This window comes from Oryx dammah, unplaced genomic scaffold, assembly GCF_014754425.2.
Source record: "Oryx dammah isolate SB20612 unplaced genomic scaffold, SCBI_Odam_1.1 HiC_scaffold_16, whole genome shotgun sequence".
Taxonomy (NCBI): Eukaryota; Metazoa; Chordata; class Mammalia; order Artiodactyla; family Bovidae; genus Oryx; species Oryx dammah.
Window position 1 is genome coordinate 46,954,113 of NW_024070200.1, and position 26,593 is coordinate 46,980,705.

Consider the following 26,593-nt stretch of genomic DNA (forward strand, 5'->3'; position numbering starts at 1 on the left):
CGAGCAGCTCATGACCGACCTCACACTGTGGGGGGTGAGGGCCTGGGTCGGGTTGGCGGGGGCGGCCACGGCGGCGGCGGCAGGGGGAGAGGTCGCGGGGCCGAGGCGCCGGCGGGGCCGGGCGGGGGGGGCCGGGAGCGGGCCGGGAGGAGTCCGGGAGCGGGGCCGGCGCCCCCCGCGCGGCCTCGGCGCGGGCCCGCCTTCCGACACCCGCTGACCGTCTGCGGTCGCCGCGGAGGTGGGAGGGTCGCGGGGGCCGGCTGTGCGGGGAGATGGGAAGGGGCCGAGCCCGGGAAGGCGGGCCGCCGGGTGAGGGAGGCCTAAGGGGGAGGGTGACCGGGAGCCCCGGGAGGAAATCACAAACAGCTTGGAGGCGGGAGGTGCGGCTTCTCGCTGCTCCGAACATCCACCGCCCGCGAGTCCTCCGGGACTGCCCGGCGGGGCGGGCCCGGGGCTCCCACCCGCTCCCTCGGGAGAGCTCCGCGCACCCGTGCATCCGGGGATGGCCCCGGCCTGCTTTGGGGTCCGTCTGGGTATCAGGCGGTGACTCCTTATCGAGTATGGGGCTTTGCTCCTCTCTCTCAGTGGAGGTGCTGTATCCGTCCGGTTTACCGAGTTCGGCCCCGGTGTATCATGCGAACTGGGAAGGTGCACAGCGTTGCGGGTGACCCGAGGAGGGTCCAGGGGGACCGAGTAAGGTCCAGGGGGCCGCGCGACCAACACCCGGCGCGGTTAGGTAACTGTCGAGGGAGGCAGTGGAGGATGGAGGATGGAGGACACAGGAGTGTCTGCGCAGGGCTGCGGGGAAGGAGGGTCAGCGTGAGCGGGGGCGGGCCTTGAGGATCCTGAGTGCTGACCTTGAAGGACCATCAGGGGGATGGGGGAGGGTATGCAGGCGCGGGGCCGGGGTGCGGGGCAACCCGGAGGAGAGCCGAGTTGCAGCAGACTGGTGGTCCCTGGCTCGCCGAGCTGCAGACGCGTCCGTTTCTGGCCAGCAGTGTTTGGGTATCTGTTGCCAGAATTGGGAAGGTTTTTGTAGAAATCAAAGTTAAGAGATTTTAAATGTAAAAACGACATTTCTTTACATTTAAAATTGGGAGACCTGATAACACTCCTGATTCCCATGTGACAGCCGCTGGCTGGAGCTGGGTGGTGGCTGCACACGCCTTCTCTGGCTGGCCACAGTTCACACCACACCCTGTCATGATCCCCCCTCCTGATCCCCAACTGCTGAGCCTAGATGTCACTTGCCATTTATCATATTTTTGATGTGTGTTTTTTTTTTAGCGAAGTTAAGAAGAAACAGAAATATTTCTTATGCTTACTTTTCTATCATCATGAGAAGAAATATATGCAGATTAAAAAGACAGGATTTCAAGAATTCTTTTTCCCTTGTGTCCTGGCTGGCTTCACTCATTTATAACCTGCCTGGTGTCCATTTGTGACCCTTGGTTGTGTCCCGGGATGAGCATGTCAAGCTCATCACATTGAGGAACATGACAGGGTGAAGGTTGAGAATTAATGCTGGGGCCTGTGTTGCTTAAATACATAAATTTTATGTGTACAGATACATGCATTCTGTATGTATATCTAGAGGTGATCTGCTTGCTCGCCCAATTCATGAATCCTGTTTAAAGTGTCTCAGACAAAGGAGGCCGTGAGTAACGTACAGACTCTTTCAAAGGCAGTTAATTTTCACAAGTCCTGTGTTCACTGAAATGAGTCTGATTATGTTACTTAAATATGTTCAAACATAGACTTGTATGTAAAGTTCTTTGCTTTAACTATGATATAACCATTAGCTAAAACATAGGTACCAATAAATTCAAAGTTACAAATGCAGTGAGTTCAAATGGAATTAAGTTAATGTGATAAATGCTGTTTTGCTGAACTGAATTGAGGCTTTCAGTGTGAATCTCATGTTAAACCCTATAGTTCAGATTATCTGGAGTTTAGCAAGCCTGACCAACTGTGCCTTATATGATAATTCAATTTGGCCACCATTTTTCTCTTTTCTAACTGCTTTAAAATTATGATGTCATTTTGTCCTTCACCTTGTACAGGACATTATTTACATGTTAATTCTGCCTATATTCTTTTCTACTGTCTACCAGTTGCAAGTAAAATAATGAATGCTACTTGGCTCCGCTGTGTTCACTAACACAAAGGCAAATGATAACTCTGAATTTGCCTAGTAATTTTTGCTTATTTACATTTTTAGGAATAACTTTCATAATGAAATTACCGAGCTGAAGTACTTTTCGTAGAGAATTCTCTGATTCCCCGAGCATATGTCCAAAATTCCAAGGGTCCAAAGATCTCAGATGGAAAAGAATCTATCCTGTTCAGTAGATTATCGATAACCTGATGGCACATATACTGATTTTCCATCACCAGCCCATGGCAGTCATGCTTATGGATGGAACAGACATTGCTAATCAACCTAGGTACTCTTTCCTTCCTGAGTCTGTGCTGGGCTTTGAGTCTTTCTCCTCATAATCAGAGTTGGAGCTAAATCCTATTTGTTTAGTTGGTGGGATAGATTAGATTATGGAGAATTTTCCACTCTAGCTTTAGGGGTGCAGCCTTATCAGGAAGCAGTGGATAATTTTTGAGAAGAGAATGCTAGGAGGATCAGTTCAGTGATGATGGTAAAGAGAAGGAAGAAAGCAGAGGCAGATAGGCCTGGAAAGAGGCTGTTCCTTTGTTCATTCATTAATTTGTTGGTACTTAAGTGCCCAGTGGGGAGATGTTGGGGTGGAGTGAAAGGTGGAGGGAGGTGAAGATGTGGTGCCTCCCTTCAAAGATCTTATTAATTTGTTTAGCAAACACCTTTTGAGTCTTTTGTGTGGGGGCGGGGAGGGGGTGTGGGGTAGGATGGACCCTGGGGATACAGTAGTACAGTGCGTGCGTGTGAAGTCGCTCAGTCGTGTCCAGCTCTCTGCAACCCCATGGACTGTAGCCTGCCAGGCTCCTGTCCGTGGAATTCTCCAGGCAAAAATACTGGAGTGGGTTGCCATTTCTTTCTCCAGACAGTAATACAGTAGTGTCTCCTAATAGATTGTAGGGATGCTATGGTAGACAAAGATTAATGGGGAAGACATTCATTTGACAAGTAAGGGCACATTTTGATGAATATTACGAAAGGGGAACAGCTGGGAGGGTATGGTAGAGAGTCCTCGCCTCTTCCAGTGTCATAAAGAATTAATGGGAGTGGGGAAGGTGTATGAGGGTATATACTTGTGTGTTGAAGGAGGCAGAATGTTTTAGGCACAGGGACAGAGTTGCAGCAAGGGAATGAAGAGGGTAATTTGAGATGAGGCATTCTCGGGGATTTGGGACTTGATCCCAAGGACAATGGAAAGGCACTGAAGGGGTTGAACCAGGAGAGATTTACGTTTTAAAAGAATGACTGTAACTCCCGAATGTAGCATAGATCAGAGGACGAGGTCACAGGGAAATGGTTTAGAGTCTAGGAGGTGTGATGGTGGCAGTGAAAGGATGCAGTGAGGTGAACAGGTTGATTCTTAGATGGCAGGAAGGACCAGAATGGTGAATGGATGAGGGAGCCAACTCGAGAATCATCTCCAGCTTTCAGAGCTGAGCCATTTCAGGGTGTCCTCTGTTGAGAGGGGCTTCCCTGGTGGCTAAGATGGTAAAGAGTTCACGTGCAATGCAGGAGACCTGGATTCGATCCCTGGGTCACGAAGATCCCCCTGGAGAAGGGAATATTGACCCACTCCAGTATCCTTGCCTGGAGAATTCCATGGACTGAGGAGTCTGGCAGGCTACAGTCTTTGAGGTCACAAAGAGTCGGACCAACTGAGCAACTAACACTTCCACTGCACTTATGTTAAGAGAGAGAGTGCTGGCAGGAGCAAGTCAGGAGCAGACTCGGTGTCAGGAGATGCCGAGTTTGAGGTGCGCATGAGACACTTAAGTAGAGATGGCTCAGCAGACAGTTGTCCGTGTGCTTCTGGAGCTCAAGGAGGAAGTCTTAACTGGGGCGAGACTCTTTGGTGGGTAGCAGCAGGAATAGATTCTGTTGCCTAGGAAGAATTTCTAGAACAGATCTTATAGATTAGTGGCCTGAATTGTAATTTGGCTGTGTGATTTTTTTATTTTTTAATTTCTTTGGTGGGAGGCCCCCAATTTTTTTTTTTTTAATTAGGGCCAACAGTGAATATTGAGATTTTTACATTAAAATCTGGACTCTGGTTTCTTGTGAAAAATGAGATTATCTAACAACACTTACTGTCCATTTCTGCATGACTGCTGAATGGCAGCTGCCCCCCTTAGACAAAGCATGGACACGCCCTTCATTCTGCCACAGACTTCCTCACTCCTTGTGGTTTCCTCATAAGTGATTCTAGCCTGCTTTGCTTATTTGCCTTCCATACTTGGCACCCCTACGCTCTTGAGTTTGTAACCTCTGCTGCAGAATGAAACATGCAGAGGGCCTAGGAGATGTCCAAGGAGCTGCACCATTTAAAGGAGAGGGAGAGGAGGAAGGGAGAAGCGGCGACAGAGGATGAGATGGTTGGATGGCATCATTGACTCAATGGACATGAGTGTGAATGAACTCTGGGAGATGGTGAAATACAGGAAAGCCTGGCATGCTGTAGTCCATGGGGTCACAAAGTCAGACAAGACAGCAGAGCAGGATGAGCCTGCAAAGATGACTGAAGCGGGGACAGAGAAGTAGGGAAAAAACCAGGAGGGTCATGGTTCAGAGAAGGGAGGTTGGACCAGCCGAGCCTGGTGCTGCTGGCTAGTCTGATGTGATAAAGACCCAGCCTCTGCTCTAGTCGTTTGGAGGTTGTTGGTGACCTTGGTGAGAGCCACCACATCCACAGCATACTGGGTGGAAGGGTACTTGCAAGGCACTGAGGGCTTGAATGAAGGAAGCAGGAAAGGGTTGGGAACCTGCTTAAGAAGTCTGGCTTTGAAGGACAACTGGTAGTGTTGAGAAGCCACAGGATAAATGCCACATAACCTGGAATGTTAATTTTGCTTGAATATTTGGGAGGAACTGTCACTTTCATGGGCTTCCCAAGTGGTGCATGGTAAAGAGTCTGCCTGCCAGTGCAGGACATGTAAGTGATGTGGGCTTAGTCCCTGGGTCGGGAAGATCCCCTGGAGTAGGAAGTGGCAACCCGCTTTAGTATTCTTGCCTGGAAAATCCCATGGTCAGAGGAGCCTGGTGGGCTGCAGTCCTTGGGGTCGCAGAAAGTCAGACATGACTGGGCATGCATGCGCATCACTTTTGTATTAAAACAGGCAATAGATAAGGTATAGTGAGGCCTCTGAGAGAGGAACAGAGAGAGGAGAGGATGAAGGTTAGATGTGGTTTGACTATGGAGTGTTACCGCTTTGCCGGGCATTGTGCTCATCACTTTCCATTCATTGTCTCCTGTAGTTCTCACAGTAGCGCTAGGGACTGTGTGGTCTACAGTGTTCCTCATTTTCTGGAAGGTGGCATGGCCAGTAAGAGGCAGTTCTAGGGTTTGATTGCGGTCGTCACACTGAATGTCTATATGCTCAGCTGCTTTTCTCCCCCACTGAGATACCCAGTTGTACTAGTGGCATCTGCTGAAAACAGTTCTCCACTGAACTGCTGTGACACTTTGGTCAAAAGTCAATTGGCCATATATGTGTGGGTCTGTTCTCAGACTCTCTCCTGTTTCTGCTGACCTCCTGTTCATCTTTCTTTTGAACAGCAGCGCACTATCTGGATTATGATAGCTTTATAATCAGTCTCAAAATGAGGTAACTTAAGTCTTCTATCTTTACTGTTCTTAAAAGTTGCTTTGGCTACTCTAGCGCATTCCCTCGGCCATAAATTTTAGAATTGTCGTGTCAGTTTCTGTGAAGAGGCCTGCTGGGATTTTTTTGGGGCGATTGTGTTGACTCTTGACAAGACTTTTTCAAAAAGGAATTGGTGAGACTTAGATCTCATTTCTTATAGACATCGGAGGAAATTCCACTAAAGTATGAGACCAAAAAAAAAAAAAAGATAACCAACCTCTACTGTACAGCACAGGGAACTCTGTTTAATATTCTGTAATATCCTAAATGGGAAAAGAATTTGAAAAAGAATATATATATATATTTATGAATCAATCACTTTGCTGTACATCTGAATCAAGCATAACGTTGTAAATCAACTATAGTCCAATATAAAATAAAAATTTTTTAGACTTTTTAAAAAATTGAAAAAAAAAAACAGTGTATGCCTATAGGCTAAAAGTTGCTAACTCAAGGTACCAGGTGAGGTGAAAAAATGAATGGAGGGATCAGGAATGAGGTGGTAAATGGTCACTGATCTCAGGCCAGAGTGGAGGATAACAGGGTACAGTGAGGACTTGGGGAAGCTGGAGAACCCAAGTCCTGTCTGAACTCCATGCCACACCTCACAGCTCCATGCCTTGTTGCCATGCAAGAGTATGGGTTCAGTGTTTGTCAGATCTTTCAATCAAGAGAAGATGGAAATCCAGATTTTTGTGCCTTCTTGCAGTGTTTTAAAATTTAAAACATTGAGTGGGTCAGTACCATGTGGGTCGAACAGAACTCTCTAGGCTAACCATGGCCTGTAGCCTGATGGTCCAAGTCCTCTGTCTCAGGCTACTCATTCTTTGATCTTCATTTTCCTTACCAGTAAGCATGATGGTGTTGGAGACCATCTCTAAGGTTCTTTCTAGCTTACTGGTTCTCAATTTCAAAAGAGGAGGGCATCAGAATTACTCAGTAGTTTAGGAGATAGCTGAAGATATCAGCACTAATGATGTTTTGAGCAGTTGTCCAGACCTTTACACTTTACACACCACTGTCACATCTGTTCTCTGACTTAATCCTTCCATCATCTTTGTGAAGTAGGCAGCAAAGGGATTTGTGCAACCACATGGGAATGCCAGGTTACGAAGTCAAGTCTTCCCATTCCAAATCCAGCGCTCTTTTTTTTACTGTGGTGCAGCCATCTCTGAAAACTCTAGAAATGGACATTTTCGTAGAGCCAGCAGATACAGGAGATGTGGGGAGGGACTCCAGTTCGGCTGAAGGCAGATCTCTAGCTAGATCCAGAGCTCAGCTTGGTTGAAGTGTCAAGGCTTTTGGGTAAGAGTTTAAGCCTTTGTGAGAACTCCCTGAAGGTAGAGACTTTGGCACATGTTCATCTTAGTAAGCTGGTGCCTGGCACTATACCCAATACACAGTTTACCATTTTTATGTAAGTGAGTAAGTGGATGGGTTGATGGAAGAAGGAATCAAAAGCTTTAGGTTAAGGGGGCTGAGAATTTTGTCTATAGAATCTCAAGGACAGAGAGTCGAATGTTTCCGGTTGAGAATGTTAAAATCTGAGACTTTATACTGATAACTTAGCTGATAGATGGGAAAAGCTCACCATGGCCTCCCTCTCGTATTTGACTCTCAGATCTGGGTTTTGATTAATAGATTATTACCATTTCCCTGGGCCATGTTTTTGAAAAATCAAGTACTGTGGGTATAAGGAAGCTAAGGCTGCCAAAGGATTTTATATGATATGCTTTTATAACCTCCAGACAGATACAAACCCTTATCTTTGGAGATACCTATTGAAATATGGAATGCTAGGCTGTCTGGCTTTCAGTCGAATGTAATGGGTGATGAAGGAGATAAAGATGAATCAAGGTTGGATGTAAGCTGATCGTTGTTGGAACTGGAAGATGAAGAGATGGGGTTTCATTATACTCATCTCTGCTGCTGCTGCTGCTAAGTCGCTACAGTCATGTCCGACTCTGTGCGACCCTATAGATGGCTATTTTGTATGTATTTGAAAGTTTTCATAATAAATGTAAAAACAAAAAACCAGAGCACGCCATAGGCTCAGCGAAGCTTTTGGTCACTTTTCCCTGAGCTTGTGAATAGTGTGATCATTGAGGAAGAAATGGATCAAAGGAGAGGAACATGGCAGAAATAAGAATGTGGGTTTTGAGTTTGCCGTAGCTCAGGCTCCTCCAACTGTGTGACCTTGGGCAGGTCTCTGACCTTCCCTAAGTCTGGGTTTCCAGAGTTGTAAAAGCAGGATCACTTGGCCTCCCTTGGTGATTGTTGAGAGGGTGAGGGATAAAGTGGGCATAGCATCTGAGGACAGCCTCTGGCTCATCTTAGGGGCTCATATCTGGTAGTTTTTATGATTATTAGGCAAAGACAGAGAAAGTAACGAAAGGGTAAAACTCTGCCTCAGGGTTCCCAGCTACCCCCTTCTTCCCTACATGAATTACAAGTGCCAAGGGTTATATAACCACAGAGGTAATTTATTGTTTTAGAAACAGAACTCTCAAAGATCAAATTGGACCACTCTGGGATTTACAAAGACCGTAACCAGTTTACTGCCTTTTGAAAAATGAAGCAAGAAAGAACTTACAGAATAAAAGCATATTAAAACAGTGGGACATCATGTTATACCTGTTGAATTGGTCTCCTTCTTTCCTCTAATTAAGGATAATATCCCATGTTAGTGAGTTTTTGGCCAAACAGTTTTCTCCCATATACATTGCTATACCCTCTGGGAAAGCATTTTGGTAATGTGTATCGAGAGCCATCTAAAAGCCCAAACCCAAGACTTAGTAATCACTCTTTGAAATGTATTCTAAGTAATGTGGAAGAAGAAATGTTATGTAGCCATTTAAAATGCTTATATAATATCATAGAAAAAGAGTTGTGATGCAAGCTTGTAGACTTGTGCCTATGTTGTGATCACCGCTGTGCAGCTTTTTTTTTTTTTTTTTAATTTTGGCTGTGCTGGGTCTTTGTTGGGGCATGCAGGCTTTTTCTAGTTATAGCGTGGGCTCAGTTGCCCTGCAGTATGTGGGATCTTAGTTTCCCAACCAGGGATTGAACCCCTGTCCCCTGCACTGGAAGGAGGATCCTTAGGGAAGGACCACCGGGGAAGTCCCAGTGCAGGTATTACACCTGAAAGTAAATGGAGACTGGAAAAGAGCATGGAGAAGGGAAGATAGTGTGTTAGAATCATGGGCAGTGGCTTACTTTTTTTTTAAATTTTTTAATTTCTTTCACTGCTGTTAAAGATTGTGCCTGCATGCGCCACCTCCCCCACCCCCCCTCAACACACACACACATGCACTCAAAGACTGTGCAAGAAGGTCTTTGAGTCATGCCTGGGACATGACACGGATGAATTCTTTCCCCAAAATAGACGAATCAAAACCCAGAAAGCCCCGGAAACTGGAAGGTTTTAAGTAGAGAAGAAATTGAAACCAAGACTGCGTAACACTGTACTTTGATGCTTCTTTCAGGTCTTTGCTGTCATGTCTGAACAGCTTTGAAATCTCTCTGTCCCCAGGTTCAGTTTCAGAAGCTTCAGCAGCTGCGCCTTACACAGTACCACGGAGGATCCTTGCCCAATGTGAGCCAGCTGCGGAGCAGTGCCCCAGAGTTCCAGGTACCGGAGACACTTACTTCCTTCACACTGTGAGATCTCAGCTCCCTGGCCAGGAATCGAACCCAGGCCCTCAGCAGTAAAAGCAGAGTCTTAACTACTGGGCCACCAGGGAATTCCCAATACTTACTATACTTTCTTTGAACTGAGTGGAGTGTAAAAGAGGCAAAAATTTTCCTTGAAAAGATTAGATATCAAAGGATAAAGTTCAGTAGTGTTCTGGGAAATCCATTATTATTCGTTTCACAAATGGTCCAATGTAGCACTGTCCAGTGGAAATACACTGTGAGCTACATATGTCATTTAAACATTCCTTCATTTAAACCATGTTAAAGAGAAAGAAATCAATGTAATTAATTTTAATATTGCTTAAATAATTTCAATAATTATTTGACCCAGTGTATCCAGAATAATATTATTTCAACATGTAATCAGTATTAAAAAGTTAATGAGATATTTCATTATTTTCTTTTTTTGAATGAAGTCTTTGAGATCTCATGTGTATGTTGCACTTAAAGTGCATCTTAATTTGTACCAGTTATGTTTCACCACCTTCATGTGACTGGCTTCCGCCATATTGGACAGGACAAATCTATGGCCCAGATAAGTGGTCTATACTTTGTTTAGAGGAGGAGTGTCATAGAGCGCTTTAATCATTCATGTTATTGAAAAGCCTTATTCAAAACAATGTGGAATCAGTGATTTAGACGATGGTATATGATATTGTTGTTGAAATCTGAATTAGATTTAGGTATCCTAGTCTCTGAAAAATTAGGAGCCTGACATTTTTGTTAACACAATTTAAGATTAAGTGTTAAATCTGAGATATAAACTTTAAAATGAGGTATAACTGTATTCATTTGGATGCCTCTCCATTTTAAAAGTACTATCTTCTTTCTCTGTGGTGAAATCTGGTTCACTTGTTTGATGATGTCCCATAAAGCAGAAGTAATATTATTTAAATGGAGACTTCCATTTGAGAGTGCTGATAGAAACTCTTAAGTATAAGGCAGGTAGAAAAAGTACTCTGTGAACCGGTTTGTGCCTTAGTACACTGGAATCTTGTCTCTAGTATAATGACTTTGGAATCTCACCATAATACTGCCTGTGTTAGAAATCCACTTCTAGCAGTCAAACTATCTTACATCTTGGCCTATTGGGTCATTCAGTATCCAAATAAAGTAGATCTCTACTTTACGCTGGAGTTTGTGCTTCAGAAAATAGGACATCGCCAAGGGGTACTGGGTTTGAGATTCCAATTTTGTGGTACTTTCCTATCAGCCTTGGAGGAATACAGAACAAACTGTAGTGTCCCTCCCCTGGTATATTGGATGGGACAAAGTGACAGGCCCTGGGCTCCCCAGGATTCTTTGAGTAATTTCTAAACTTTGAAGCAATGGCAAATTTACAGAAAAGTTGGGAGTACAGTAAAAATAGCTATATTTTTCCCCTTGAGAATAAGTTGCTGATCTCATGCCCTGTCAGCCCCAAATACTTGACCGTGTATATTTCCCACCATCAAGGCTATTGTTCTACATGAGCTGAATAGAGCCGTGAAATCCAGAAATTAACAGTGATGTGTTACTACCATTTGACAAGCTTGGGCACCTTCAGGGTGGTATGGCTGTAGACACATTATTAGTATTTGATCCTGAGACCCTATTCAGGTTTCCCCTAGATGTCCCGTTACTGTCCCTGACAGCAAAAGGATCTAGTTCAGAGCACATACATTGTCTTTAGCCCCTTCTGGACAATTTTTCCGTTTTTTATTTTTGACATTAAAAAAATCATTTTCAAATTGCCACTTCTGAAGGTTGCAAGCCAGTTCTTTTGCAGAATATCCCTTGATTGGGGTTTGTCTGATGTTTCTTCAAGATTAGATTTAGATTATGTGTCTTTGGCAGAAATAGCCAAAATTGATTTTAATTTTGTATCCAGTGAAGTGGGTGATTTTTCATTTGCATGATGTTCACTTTTATCACTTAATTCAGGTGGTGTTTGTCAGTCTTCTCCACTCTAAAGTTACTCTTCTTTGTATTTAAATACATATTTTGTGAGGAGGTAATTTATCAGGATTCTCATCAAACTTTCAATTTATACATTTATTTATTTCTATATATTTATATGGTTTAGTGATTTCTTCTATTATCTGATGGGTTGTAATCTCTAACTATTATTAGTATTTCGGTCCTCACATTTTCCCTGATTAGGCTGATAGGAGCCCCTTCCCAAGAGTCTTGTCAAACTGAGAAAAAAAGGGAATCCCAGAACCATAAACTATTTTTAAGCAAACAGCTTTAGAGTTTAACTTATATACAGTATATACTTGTATATAAGGGGGGCCTAATCTCTGGCTGCAGTGCGTGGGCTTCTTGTTGCAGTGGCTTCTCTTGTGGCGTACGGCGTCTAGAGCTTATGGGCTTACGCTATATGCAGGCTCAGTAGTCTCGACTCTCCGGCTCTCTGGCTCTAGAGCATGGGCTCAGCAGTGGTGGCATATGTGCTTAGTTGCTCTGAGGCACATGGGATCTTCTCAGATCAGGGATTGAACCTGTGTCTCCCGCGTTGGCAGGCAGATTCTTTACCACTGAGTCACCAGGGAAGCCCTGACCTCTCTATGATTTACAGTTTTACACTGTATAATTACGACCACAATTCAAGTTAAGAACAGTTTCATCATCCTGCAAAAGTTCCCTTAACATCCCTTTGTAATCTATTTCCATCCCCACCTCCTGGCTCTGGAACCACTGATCTGCAGTTTTGCCTCTTCCAGAGTGTCCTCCAAATGGAATCAGAAGCAGAATTTGTTGACATAGAAATTGCATTTGAGACTCACTCACCCCTATTGTAGCATGTATGTGTTTCTTAGAGCTGCCATAACAAAATACCACCAACTGGGTGGCTTACAATTTAAGCAACAGAAATGGATTCTGTCACAGTTCTGAGGCTGGAAGTCTGCAATCAAGTCCATAAGGCTGTACTCTCTGGGGACTCCAGGGAAGCGTCTGTCTCCTCGTCTCTTCCGAGCTTCTCTTGGCTGCTGCCAGTCCTTGGGGTCCCTTGGCTTGCGTGCTGTCACTGCCCTCTTGGTCTCTATTCCATATGACCGCTCCTGTTTGCCTGTGTTCAAATACTCACTTCCTTCTCTTATAAAGACACCACCCTAATCCAGTATAACCCCATCCTAACATGTTTACATCTGCAAAGACTCTCTTCCCAAATAAAGTCACATTCACAGGTACTTGGGGTTATGACTTGAACAAATCTTGGAGGAACATGATTCAACCCACTACATTGCAGTTACCAGTTGTTGTTTAGTCGCTGAGTTGTGTCCATGTGTCTTTTGTGACCCCACGGACTGTAGCCCACCAGGCTCCTCTATCCATGGGATTTCTCAAGCAAGAATACTGGAGTGGATTGCCATTTCCTTCTCCAGGGGATGGTCCCAACTCAGGGATCAAGCCCAAGTGCCCTGCATTGGCAGGCGGATTCTTTACCACTGAGCCAGCAGGGGAGCCCAGTTATCAGTAGTTGGTTCTTTCTGTTGCTGAGTAGTATGCCACGGGAGGGAGAGACTATAATTTGTTTTTCCATTCATCACTTGGTGAGCACTTGGATGGTTTCCACCTTGAGGCAGTTGTGAGTGAAAATATTCACATTCAGTTTTTGTGTAAACACCTAGTAGTGGAACTTTTGGATCAAACATAAGTGTATATTTACCTCTGTGAAAGACTGCCAAACTACTGTACAAAGTGGCTATACCATTTCACATTCCTGCCAGCAAAGTTCCAGAGACTCTGCACTCTCTCCAGCCCTTGGTATTTCAGTTTATTTTTTTTTAATTATGATTAAAAAAGCACAACATAAAGTTTATCATCATCACCATTTTTAAGTGTGCAATTGAGTAGTGTTGAACATGTACACGTAGTTGTGCAGCCAATCTCCTGAACATTTTCATCTTATAAAACTGAAACTCCATACCCATTAAACAGCAACTCTATTCCTTCATTCTCCAGCCTCTGGCAACCACTGTTTTACTTCTGTCTCTGACTCTGACCACTCTAGGTACATTATATAAGTGAAGTCATATAATACTTGTCTTTTTGTGACTGGCTCATTTAGCATAATGCCCTTGAGGCTCATTCATATTGCAGCATGTGACAGGATTTCCTTCCTGTTGAAGGTTGAATAATACTTCATTGTATATATATGCCACATTTTGTTTATCTATTCATCTACTGATGGACACTTGGGTTGCTTCTACATCTTGGCTATTATGAATAATGCTACTATGAACATGGGTATGCAGACACCTCTGTGAGATCCTGCTTTGAATTCTTTCTGATGCATTGCCAGAAGTGGGATTGCTGAGTCACATGGTAATCCCATCTTTAATGGTTTGAGGAACCCCCATACTGTCTTCCACAGTGGCTACAGCATTTTGCATTCCTGCCAACAGTGTACAAAGGTTCCAATTTCTCCACATTGTTGTTACTATTTACTGGTTTTGTTTGAATTTTTTTTTTTTTGGATAGTAGTCATCCTCGTGGGTGTGAGGTGGTGGTGTATCAGTTTTAAAAAGTTGGTCATTCTAGTGGATGTGTAGTGGTATCTCATTGTGGTTTTAATTTGCATTTTTCTAATGACTTAGGAGGGCATGGCAACGTACTCCAGTATTCTTGCCTGGGAAATCCCATAGACAGAGAAGGCTGGCAGGCTATAGTCCATGGGATTGCAAAGAGTCAGACACGACTGAAGTGACTTAGCATGCACAGTACGCGATGACTTATGATATTGAGCATCTTTTTGTACGCTTATTGCCATTCTTATCTCTTCTTTGAAGAAGTGTCTGTTTAAATTTTTTGCCCGGTTTTAAAAAGGAGTTCTTCTTATTATTAAATAGAGTTCTTTATTTATTTTGAATACCTTTTCTTCAATAGATATGTATTTGACAAATAGTTTGTTCTGATCTGTGGGTTATCTTTTAATTTCTTAAAATTTTGAAGAGCATAAGTTTTACATTTTGATGAGGTCCAATTTATCAAAATTTGTTCTTTTATGATTTATCTTTTATATTTTCTCTAAGACTTCTTTGTTTAATTCAAGGTCAGAAAGATTTTTTTTTTCCAGTGTGTTCTTCAGAAGTTTTATTGTTTTAGGTTTTATACTTCAGTAATTTCAAGTTAATTTTTTTAATGTGATGCAAAGAGTGGGTTGGAGGGCTCTTTTTGCATATGGATGTTGAATTGTTGAGCATCATTTGTTGAGAAGACTTTCCTTTCCCTACTGAATTGCCTTGGCACCTTTTAATATTTTTATTTGCTTATTTGTTTGATTGTACTGGATCTTAGTTGCACCACTCAAGATCTTCCGTCTTCCTTGCTACATGTAGGATCTTTAGTTGGGTCATGTGAACTCTTAGTTGTGGCATGTGGGATCTAGTTCCCTGACCGGGGATCAAACTTGGGGCCCTGCATTGGGAGTGCAGAGTCTGAGCCACTGAACCACCAGGGATGTCCCACTTTGGCTCCTTTGTTGAAAATCAATTGATCGTATGTGTGTGGGTCTGTTTTTGGACTCTCTCTTCTGTTCCACTGGTCTCTATGCCCATCATTTCACTAATATCACACTGTTTTGATTGCTGTACCTTTACAAGAAGACTTGAAATCAGGTAATAGGAGTCCTTTAGCTTTGGTCTTTTTCAAAATTTTTTTTGCTTATTTTAGTTCCTTTGCTTATCTATAGAATTTTAGATTCAGCTTATTGACTTCTACAGAAAGGTCTGCTGGGATTTTAAATGGGATTTCATTGAATCTATAATGATGGTGAATCTAAAATTGATGTTTTAATACTGAGTCTTCTAATCCATGAACATGGTGCAGAAGCAGAGGTTCTTGAGTCAAGTATTATTTAAACACAGTTCACTTCCTTTTTGTTTATAGATCCTTTGGAGTTTACAGAATGTTTTCACTTCTACTGTTCTACTTGATCTTTAATACATTAGTTGGTAAGCATGCTGCTACTGCTGCTGCTAAGTTGCTTCAGTGGTGTCTGACTCTGTGTGACCCCATAGATGGCAGCCTACCAGGCTCCTCTGTCCCCGGGATTCTCCAGGCAAGAACACTGGAGTAGGTTGCCATTTCCTTCTCCAATGCATGAAAATGAAAAGTTAAAGTGAAGTCGCTCAGTCGTGTTCGACTCCTAGTGACTCCATGGACTGCAGCCTACCAGGCTCTTCCGCCCATGGGATTTTCCAGGCAAGAGTACTGGAGTGGGTTGCCATTGCCTTCTCCAGTTGGTAAGCATAGTACTGTGTTAGTATTGGTTAAAGACTAATTTTCTGTTCTAATGGAGGATCTGAAAGTATACTCTTCATCTAACCCATTGGGCTCTTGTTCGGAGAACACAAACTTACCTGATGAGTAAACCAAAGTAAGCTTTTTCAGGCCCTGTTCTGATAGTCCTTAGCAAGAGGCAGGTCATCAGTCAGGAATGGCTAGGGTCACAGCCCTCCTGTTTCTGGGCAGGGCCTGGCTTGTGTACATGGAAGACAGAGAGAGGAACTGAGTGTTATCCTCTGAGGGTCAGGGGAGGGCCAGCTGGTCTCTGGCGTGTTTCAGCCCGCATGACAGCCAGGGCTCCTGTTGACTGTGCAGCCTGATTGTCAGGCAGCTACTGAGAGAGACAGAGGGCATCTATTTGTACAGCACTCTCTGGGTGCAACTCTGTCCTTTCCTAACCTCACGTAACTCATCTAGTTCTTTCAAACTGTATCACTAAAAACTAATCACACATTTGACATTTCTGACTTCATTTTATAAAAGTTGGGTCATCTTGTTTGTAACTGAGAGTTTATAAGATCTAACTAATTTAGGAAACAGTCTGATGGGAGAAAACCCTGTTGCAGGCAGCAAGATGTGGGCCAGATGTGGAAGCTGATTTTTCTGAGACCCACTCCCAATACACAGGGGTATAGTGAAACCCAGAGTTCCTGTAGCAAGTATGTAGGAGAAGCCGAAATTACAAATCCTGGTTTGATTTTAATGGCTTTCCATTGATGCGTTTCCTTTAAAATTTTTATAAGATTCTTTCAAAAATGATTGACAGAAGATTTATTGGTTGAATTCAAACAAATGGAAGACTTAAGGAGCAACATGAACCTTAAAATGCTACTAATAATAGCCAACATTTGTTGAGTGTAGGCTGTGTGCCAGACACTGCATTAAGCTCACTACAAAGATTATTTAATTTTCACAAAAACTGATTGGAGTTGGTATATGTCTTTGGTAGTTGTCAAAGCATTCTTTGAGTTGTATGTGATAAAATAACATAGCAACAAATTACAGTTCTGAGACGGAAGAACTTACATTTATCACTTTGGACTTCTTTTTTTTTCCCCCTGTGCTCTTCATGTTCTCCCCACCCTGCCATGACCTGTGCTGCCCAACATGGTAGTCACTGCTGTGCTGTCTGTGCTTAGTCGCTCAGTCATGTCCAATTCTTTGCTACCCCATGGACTATAACCCACCAGGCTTCTCTGTCCATGGGGAGTCTCCAGGCAAGAATACTGAAGTGGGCTACCATGTCCTTCTCCAGGGGATCTTCCCAGCCCAGGGATCGAACTCAAGTCTCCTGCATTGCAGGTGGATTCTTTACCATCTGAGCCACCAGGGAAGCCCAAGAATACTGGAATGGATAGTCTATCCCTTCTCCAGGGGATCTTCCTGACCCAGGAGTTGAACCGGGGACTCCTGCATTGCAGGCGGATTCTTTACCAGCTGAGCTACCAGGGAAGCCCATGGTAGTCACTAGCCATATTTAAATCTTTAATTAAGATGAAATAAAATAAAACACAACGGAAGATTCACTTTCTCAGTCACACAAGCCATCCTTCAAGTCTCAGTAGGTGCATGTGGGGGTGGCTGCTCCTGCGATCGGCACTCCCTAGGTTAAGGCTGCACGTGCCCCTAAACACCCAGTGCTTTCGGATGATCTGTGCTCCTTCCTTTCCTTCATCAGCCAGTCAGGTCACTGTGTCTTGGCTACGGTGCTTGTTTGGATTATAAGAAAAGTGTTCTGGGGGAATTCTCAGTGGTTAGGACCCCACACTTTCACTCCTGAGGGCCCAATTCCATTCCAGGTTGGGAAACTAAGATCCTGCAAGCCAGTCGTGTGGCCAAATAAATAAATATATAGATATATTCTGATTAAATTTATATTAAAAATTTTTGAATGGACGTAGATATTATTATACTAAGTAGAAGTAAGTCAGAGAAAGAAAAATACCATATGATATCACTTATATGTGGAATCTAAAATATGATACAAATGAACTTATTTAGAAAACAGAAACAGACTCCCAGACTTAGAAAACAAACTTATGGTTACTAATGGGGAGAAGGAGTGGGGGAGAGATAAATTAGGAGTGTGGGATTAACAAATACAAACTACTGTATATAAAATAGATAAAGAACAAAGTCCTACTGTATAGCACAGGGAACTTTTATTCAGTATCCCCTAATAAACCATAAAGGAGAAGAATATGAAAAAATGCACATATGTATAACTGAATCATTTTACTACCCACCAGAAACTTAACACAACATTGTAAATCAACTGTATTTCAATTTAGAAAAATAAAAAATGTTAACTTCCACTTCACTACTCTGAGGCACATGCATTTTGAAAGAGGGTGCCTGAAAAAAATCACCCATCTCCAGTTGTCAGAATTCCACACAATAAATGGTGGTGGTTAATCTGAAAGGCTGTGCCGAAGGGCTTGTCCTTAAATTATGGGATGTACACACACATGCATTTGCCGGTGGGCATCTGAACGAACAGACTGACCTGTGAGGCCTTTGTGTTCTCCTGTTCCTTCCCTCCTCTAAGAGAGGATTATCTACTCTTCTTTTTCTCCTCTCACTAATTGATAGATAATAAATACATTCATAAATTTCTTGCAACCACTGTGGTGGCAGAAATGTATTTCTGTATGAAGCTTACGAAGAGTGGAAATGGGTGAGTTGGCCTCTCCGCAGAAGAAGACTGTGGCCCAGTTGGTAATGGTGGAACCCCCTCAGCTTTGGCCCTGAGGTCTGGGCAGCCTGCACGCGGCTACTGCCCCTCACTGAAGGAGGGCTGCTGTGCTTTAGTTCCATGATCATGGACTCTCAGAGACGATCCCAAAATAGTTAGGGCTTGAGTCATGGATTAGAGTCTCCACAGAGACCTCAGAACAGCCACTCTTGTGCCTTCAGATGGTCTTCAGAAATTCCGTCTATCTGTACCTTCAGCTCCTTCCCAGAGCTGACAGTATCTGCTGACCCTCTCCCACCTCATTCTCCCATCTCCTGGAGTCATGGCAGCAGCTTGCAAGGTGAACTTGCCCTGAGCCCCTGCCTCCGTTAGGCCCTGGGCAGGGATAAGCTGTGGTATGCCGAAGAGTGTGGCTTGGGTGTCCGAGCTCTGGCTCCCCTGCTCTTTTGATCTGTGATCCTTGGCTTTCCCTCAGCCTCTCTAAGCTTTTTTTTTTTTTTTTTTGCATACAAAATATAATCATAATTATCCATAAGGTAATCTGAGATCCTGGGAGGCATGGGAGCATGGATTGAGGGATTTGGGAGCTGGACTGAGTTAAGGGAACTAGGGTGTAAAGATAACTGACTCCTTCCCAAGCCGCTAGCTAAATTCTGTTTATGTATGCTCGTTCGTCATAGTTTGTGGCTTCTGTGGCAGTCATCTCTCAGAACTTGAAAGTGAGAGGGAATTTTGTTCCCAAGGTCATAAACCTTAGCTAGCGCTGCACTTGGGCACAGCATGCTCTCTGCCAGCCCTGAAACAATACCCTTTTATCCAAACACTATTAGTTAATAATAGAGAGGGCAGTGGCCTTGGTCTTCTGCGTGAGATTTAGAAGACCACATTTATAGATTATTTTATCATGCATTATTTCCAAGAAAGATTTTCACCGATTGCTAGTATCTGTCTTATGTCTAAACGATAGTTTTCTGAATTTGTCACTAAACTTTGTTTAGGAGTCTGTACCCCCCCCCCCCCCAAACTACATGCACTTTGCAACTGTAATTTTTTCCCCATTGTCTATCTCTGTGCTTGATTTGCTGCCTGGTTTGCCTTTGCTTTTGACTTCAATGAGAAGTTCTTCTCTTCTGCCCAAGGAAATAGTGAGAAGCCCAGAAAGCTAGGGGCTTACTTAATAGCTTTGGAATGTGCCTCTGTCCCAAAATAGGAACTGTGACCAAGAATACGGTTGTCATATTTTTAATACAGAATCGGGTAGTGCTTTCCCCCCTTTTTGTCTAATTATACATGTTGAGTAGAAAACTTACAGGATGAAGGAGAAAAGTAGGCAACTCATGAATCTCTAGTCACTCAGAATAGAGGTCTTTGATATTATGCTAGGGGCAAGGAAACACTGGCCCCACACCCTGAATCAGGAACATCTGCCTCCATGAGAACTTGAACGAGAAACCTGGAATACGGCCACATTCATTCTGCTGTTCACGTGCTCCCAGCTGCTCATGTAATGGAGGGTAAGGAAGAGCATGGATACTCCAGACAGTGCTTCCAAGACTGAGCTGTATTCCATTAATTTAAAATTTTTTTATGCCAGATAATACTGGAAGAGATGGGAACTTCTCCTGAGAAGTCCACCTGTTAAATAAAATCAGGGGTCTGCTTGAAAAGAAATTCTTTGAGGACTAGAGTGCCAGACATTTTGTTGTTACTGTTTTCAGATGCTAAGTTGTGTCTGACTCTTTGCTACCCCATGAACTGCAGCACACCAGGCTTCCCTGTCCCTCACTATCTCCTCGAGTTTGCTCAGATCCATGTCTATCGAGTCGGTGATGCCACCCAGCCATCTCATCCTCTGTCGTCCCCTTCTCCTCCTGCCTTCAGTCTTTCCCAGCATCAGGGCCTTTTCCAGTGAGTCAGCCCTTCACATCAGGTGGCCAAAGTATTGGAGCTTCAGCTTTAGGATCAGTCTTTGCAATGGATATTCAGGGTTGATCTCCTTTAGGATGGACTGGTTGGATCCCCTTGCAGTCCAAGGGACTCTCAAGAGTCCTCTCCAGCACCACACTTCAGAAGCATCTTGCTTTAGAAGAAAAGCTTCAGTGCCACATGTAGGCTGCCCAGCATGACGGCCAAAATGTCAGACTCTGAGTTCAAATCCTGCCTCTGCCACTTTCCAGCCAGGTGACATGGGACAGATCACTAACATGTCAGCCTCAGCTTCATCGTCTGTAAAGTGAGGGTGGCGGCAGGGCCCCTGTCAGAGTTTTGTCGTGAGGAATGGATGAGTTAATATCTGGGACGCTGTCAGAACAGTGCCTGGCACGAGATGAGCCTCTGGAGGTCTTTCCTCTTGTTGTTGGCTTTGTTCCTGCCCGCTGCTCCCACCCCGCTGCTCCTGCCACTGTAATTCCTTCTGCCGCCTCGTCTGTGGCCACCTCTGGGCACTGCTGCCTCTAGGGCTTTGGCATCTGCCTGGCTTGAGTTCCAGCTCTGCCACTGTTTAAGTCCAAAAGCCTCTGTGTCTGCATTTGCAAGATAGGGATGTTACGAGTGTCCTTCCCAGGGTCCTGGTAAAGATGACCTCGTGGTCGTGCATGTGAGGCTTGTTGCTGTCTTATTTTACTGCGACAGCTTGAAGCCAAGGTGTCACCCACAGAGTGCTGGGCTCTGTGGTGAGTTCCAAGTACTTTGTTCTTATTAATAAGCTGCCAGTGCTTGAGAATTGACACGACTGAAGCGACTTAGCAGCAGCAACAGCAGCTTGAGAATTATTTTTAAAAGGTAATTGGAACTAAGTCAGGTTATCCTCATGTAGCATTGCTGTTTGCTTCCATATTGAGAAATGGGCAGGTGCTTGGAGGTGGGGACACCCGGGGTGTACCTGCTGGACTACGGGTCCTGCATTTGAAAGTTGAGAGCTTTGTGTGAAGCAAAAAGCAGGTGCGAGAGCCACGGGTCTAGGGGTGCTGGCCCTTCTGTCACAGAGAGTCCTGTCCACAGTCTTCCACATTCATGCTCCTCCGCAGGGCAAATCCCTATTCCTGTGGCTTGTCAGACAGAAGCGCCGTCCTCCCTACATCCAGCCATTCCTATCCTGACCAGACATGTGCAGGTGTGCTCAGCCGTTCTGTCGTGTCCGACTCTGTGGCCCCCGTGGACTGCAGCCCACTGGCCTCCTTATTGCCACGGTATCATTCCAGCAAGAATACTGGAATGGGTCACCATTGTTATTCATCCAAACATATGAGTGTGCTCAGTCGCTCATCAGGATCTGACTCTTTGTGACCCCGTGGACTGTAGCCGGCCTGGCTCCTCTGTCCGTGGGATTATCCCAGCAAGAATACTGGAGTGGGTAGCCAGTTTCTTCTCCAGCCAAACATATGTAGATACTGAGGAAATACTTGTTTGGACTCTGAAAATCGCTTTCCATATACATTAAACAGCTACTATGACTTGCTCTGACTTTACCCATTAATAAATATTGACTGAGTGCCTGTTAAGAGTCAATGATTATTGAGCTTATAAAGATAATTGTCCACTTAGGAAGCTTATAATCAAGTTTGAGAGACAGGTTGTGTACACAAGAACTTTAGCAGAAAAGCATTGACTCTAGTTTCTTTTTCTTTTTTAGCTTCCATTTTAAACTTTTATATTCAAAAAAAGTAACACGTTGTGTTTTTTTTATAGCTTGTTCCCTAATTCTTTGTTGTTCCTTGAAAGTGATATATACCAATTTATAAAATATAGAAAATATGTAAAAAATGAAAAAGGAACAGAAAAAGTTATCTGTATCTCATCAATTAGAAGTCTCCTTTTGAATGTTTTATTTTAGCTATTTTTCATGCATCTTTTATAGGTGGTATCATTCTCTGTATTTATAACCTTTTAAGAAAATTTCAACCATTATGTAATCTTTATTTCCCTAAGTTATTAAGATACTTTATAATTTTAGTAGCTAAATAATATTTCATCACGAATGACATAATTTATAACCACTTTCAGTATATTTTGGATATTTTGATTGATTCTGAGTTTTCTTTATTATACATCATACAGTAATAAACATCTTTGTGTATGAGCCATCTGTGTTTCTGAAACATAGATTCCCATAGGAAGAATATTCAAGGTGTAGAAATATTTGTAAGGTTATTAATACATGCGGCTTTGTTGCTGTTTTGTAAATATCAAAGATATTTAACCTAACAAAAATTTTGATTCTGATTTGAATATTTATTGCCTTAGCCAAAATGTTCATTACCTTAGGTCCTTAGCCTTGGCAGATCTTACGTTCCAAGGGTTGACTGTTCAAGAATGACTCCAAATGGGGGAAATGAAACTATATAGATACACATATATATATATACCAGAAACTAATACAACATTGTAAATCAGCTATATTTCAATTTAAAAAAAACTAAAAAAAAAAAAAAAAGGAATGACTCCAGAGTTCATGACATAAGAAGTCTGCATATGTACTGAAGCACAAAACTTAGTCACATGGATCTTGAGGGGCCATGAGCTGAGCCCCTTGTCTACTGAGGGACCAGGGCTGCTTAGCGCATGTTTCACTGGGGCTCCATGGTTCTTTCTGCAACACCTCTGGCATGTTGCTTTAAAAATTAATTTTTTTAAGTGTAGAGAACTTCTGCGAAAACTGAAAAAGCCATTAATTTATAGTATACAAGTATGCAAAGAAAATCTATGATCATCAGAGAAATGTGCCTCAAGAAAAAAACAAGTTTGTACAATTTTTTCCATATTAGAAAAATGAAGATTTTCTTTCTGATTGTTTAACGGTGTTTATTAATCTGTCAGTTATAGAAAACAAATATGATTTCATTTTTAGTGCCTACTGAAGAAATTTTTCTCTTTATAATAAGTCATGAATGGTTATATGTATCTTTATGACAAAATAAGAAAATACATTCATGAAGTCATCAGACAGTAAGCTGCAACAGCTTAACAGACGTTATCCCCCTTGCATTAATTCTAAAAGGTCTTTGTATTTTGGTGGGAATGTCTTATACTCTAGCTAGGAGAGACAGTATGTGGAAAACAATTTAATCAGTGTCTAGGAAGAAAGTCAGAGAGCACTCTTAGTAAAAGAGACACTGCTTAGACCAATCACAGGTTAAGCTCTGCTTAACCTAATACCTCTGAGTGGAACCACCCACCTGCCAGGCCCCAGCCTCACCATCTAGAGCAGCTTCCCCCTGCTCCCTTTGTCTGACCTGTTCCCCTTCAAGTTGCTTTCTGTCCTCTTGGTGACGAGGGGGTGGCAGTTACTTCCTATCTCGTCCCCAGCATGTTCTTGCTTTGATTTCCCAGTCCCTTGGCAAACTGTCACCCTCAGCTCTTCCCATCCCAGGAGCTGCCTTTTCTTCGCTCCCCTCCGCAAGGTCTCAGACACGTATGAAAGGAGAGAGTCATGTTTCTGCATGCCCGGCCCTTTCACATAGTGACCTGGCCCCGGGGCCCTGCCCAGTGTGCTAAAGGCCTGGAGTCAGTCTGTGATGGGCCAGCATCGCCCTGATGATGCAGCTGAGCACAGATATGGAGTCAGGTCTATCTGGTTTCTGGCTCCCGGTGTGGGCTCCTTCCCCAGGCTCCGGAGGCCACGTGACCCCTGATCAGCCAGCCTTCACGCCATCCCTGAGGCCCAGAGAGAGAAGCAGAGGGACTGGGGCTGCCTCTCACCCTGTAATTTGGCTGCAAGTCACCATCGTTGGCCTCCTGCCTCAGCTCTGATAACTGGACTCCTGTCTGGTTCCGATTGCCAGGATCCCATGGTAACCTGCTTCGTATCCCTGGGCCTCCCTCCTGGGGACTGAAGTCCTGCCCTGAGTCAGTGACCGTGGCTCTTGGCTGATGTCAGCCACCCCTCTCACTGGATCCCCGTGCCCTAGATTTCTCATTGTTCCAAAGGGCCTGCAGTCAGGAAGCCTCTGTTCTGGACTCTTATCTCAGCAATGGCAACTCTGCCGTCCCAGTTACTCAGGCCAAAACCTTGGGCTCATCCTGAACTCCTCCCGTTCTCTCTCATCCCACGTCTGAGCCTTCAGCAAATTCTTGGTCCTACATGAAGCATGTATCCCGCCTCTGCCTCCTCTGATCTGCACTTGTATCATTCCTGCCCTGGATTCTTACAAAGACCGGTATCCCAGCTTCTGCCTTATCGCTTTTCAGTTACGCTCAGCTCTGCCATTCGAATGATCCTGTGAAAAAATGAGCCAGATTCTGTCACTTCTGTTTTCAGAATCCTCCGTGGCTTCCGGTCTCACAGCGTAAAACCAAAGTGCGAAGCACAGTCCCTGCCCCATGAGGCCCTTCCCCTCTCTGCTCTCACCTGCTACATGTCTGTCCAGCACCCTTCTCACCACGCGCTCCACTCTGGCTCTTCTCTCTGCTCCCCAAGCACCCCTTGGACCTCACTGCCAGGAGTACTGTTCCCCAGATACCTTTTTTTGGCCGCGCTGGGTCTCTGTCGCAGCACTCGGGCTTCTCTAGGTGCAGCGTGTGGGCTTAGTTGCTCCGAGGCACATGAGATCTTAGTTCTCCTACCAGGGATTGAACTTGCATCCCCTGCACTGGAAGGCAGATTTTTTTTAAAAAATTTATTTCAATGTATGGCAAAACCAATACAGAATTGTAAAGTAAAAAATAAATAAATAAATAAATAAAGTAAAAAAAAAATTTATTTTTCTTTAATATTGAAGGATAATCACTTTACAATATTGGGTTGGTTTCTGCCATACAACAACAATAATCAGCCATAAGTGTACATACGTTCCCTGCCTCTTGAACCTTCCCCCCAAACCCACCCCTCTTTTGTCACAGAGCACAGAGTTTGAGCTCCCTGAATCATACAGCAAACTCCCACTGGCTATCTGTGTTACATATGTTAGTGTCTGCGTTTCACTGTTACTCTCTCAATTCATCCCCCGCCTCCTTCCCCAGCTGTGTCCACAAGTCTGCTCTCTGTGGCTGCGTCTCCACTGCTGCCCTGCAGATAGGTGCGTCAGTACCATCTTTCTCGATTCCGTGTGTATGCTGTATGCTATTTGTCTTTTGCTTTCTGACTTACTTCACTGTATATAGTAGGCTCTAGGTTCATCCACCTCATTGGAACTGACTCAAATGGAAGGTGAATTCTTAACCACTGACCATCAGGAAAGTGTGCCCTTCCCCTCCCAGATACCTGAATGGCTTCCTTCCCCCTGGTCTTAGCTCTTTATTCAGATATCTCTCTTCGGTGAGGCCTTCCCTCCTTATAATCATAACCCTGCCCTAGTCTCTTGTTTCATTATTTTTCTTCTAATCACTATCCCACGTGCTATGTATTTCTGTTTATTCATCTTATTTTTTTTTTCTGTTTCCTCCATTGGAATGTAAGCTCCATGAAGTCAAGGGCACTTTGGTTCACTGTTATATCTCCAAAGTCTGGGACAGTGTCTGGTCAGGGTATGAATTCATTAGATTATCTGTTGAACAAATAAATCAGGTGGTTGAAAGAATGAATCAGGTAGTTGAATGTTTGCCATGTGTCAGCACTGTTCCAGGCATTTTATATGAACATTATCTCATTTAATTCTCATGATTACCTACGTGATGGTACTTTTGTGAATCCCATTTTGCTGATGAGAAAACTGAATCTAATGAGAGGTTAAGTGACTTGACCAAGAGGATCTGACCACACACAAAACATTGGTTAGGACAGTATGTTAGAATGATTGTTTCTTTTTACTAAACAAATCTGCATTCAAGTCCAGCTCTGTCAGTTATTGGTTGAGTTAAAACCTCTTTTGAGCTTCAGTTTTCTCAGATACAAAATATGGACAATGATTCTACCTCTCAGGTAGCAGGACTGCATGAGATCATGGGTATGTGATTTTCGTGTATTTTTTCCTGATGACTGGTAAGGTTGACATTTTTTCATAAATATATTGGCCATTCAGCTTTCCTCTGGGAATTTCCTGTTTATAACCTTTACCTTGCTTTCTTTTCCTTTCTTTTTTCCTTATCAAGTTGCAAGAGTTTTTTGAATATTAGATATACACATTGACCTATATGTTACAAATAATTTTCCTCCCACTGTCATTTGTCTTTTGGTAATGTTTTTGG

The 26,593-nt window shown here is 43.6% G+C and overlaps 1 protein-coding gene across 3 annotated transcripts in view; it reads left to right on the top strand.

The window, feature by feature from the left end:
* CRTC3 (CREB regulated transcription coactivator 3) overlaps positions 1–26,593 on the top strand; it is a 97,660-nt gene that overhangs the window by 1,069 nt on the left and 69,998 nt on the right. For 2 of the 3 annotated variants that reach the window (XM_040257521.1, XM_040257522.1), the window contains exons 1-2: positions 7–34; positions 9,341–9,439. In XM_040257521.1, coding sequence (XP_040113455.1) covers positions 11–34; positions 9,341–9,439 — 123 coding nt within the window. In that variant the 5' untranslated portion in view covers positions 7–10. Of the gene's footprint in view, positions 1–6; positions 35–9,340; positions 9,440–26,593 lie in introns of those variants that run through there. The other variant, XM_040257523.1, reaches the window with a different exon arrangement.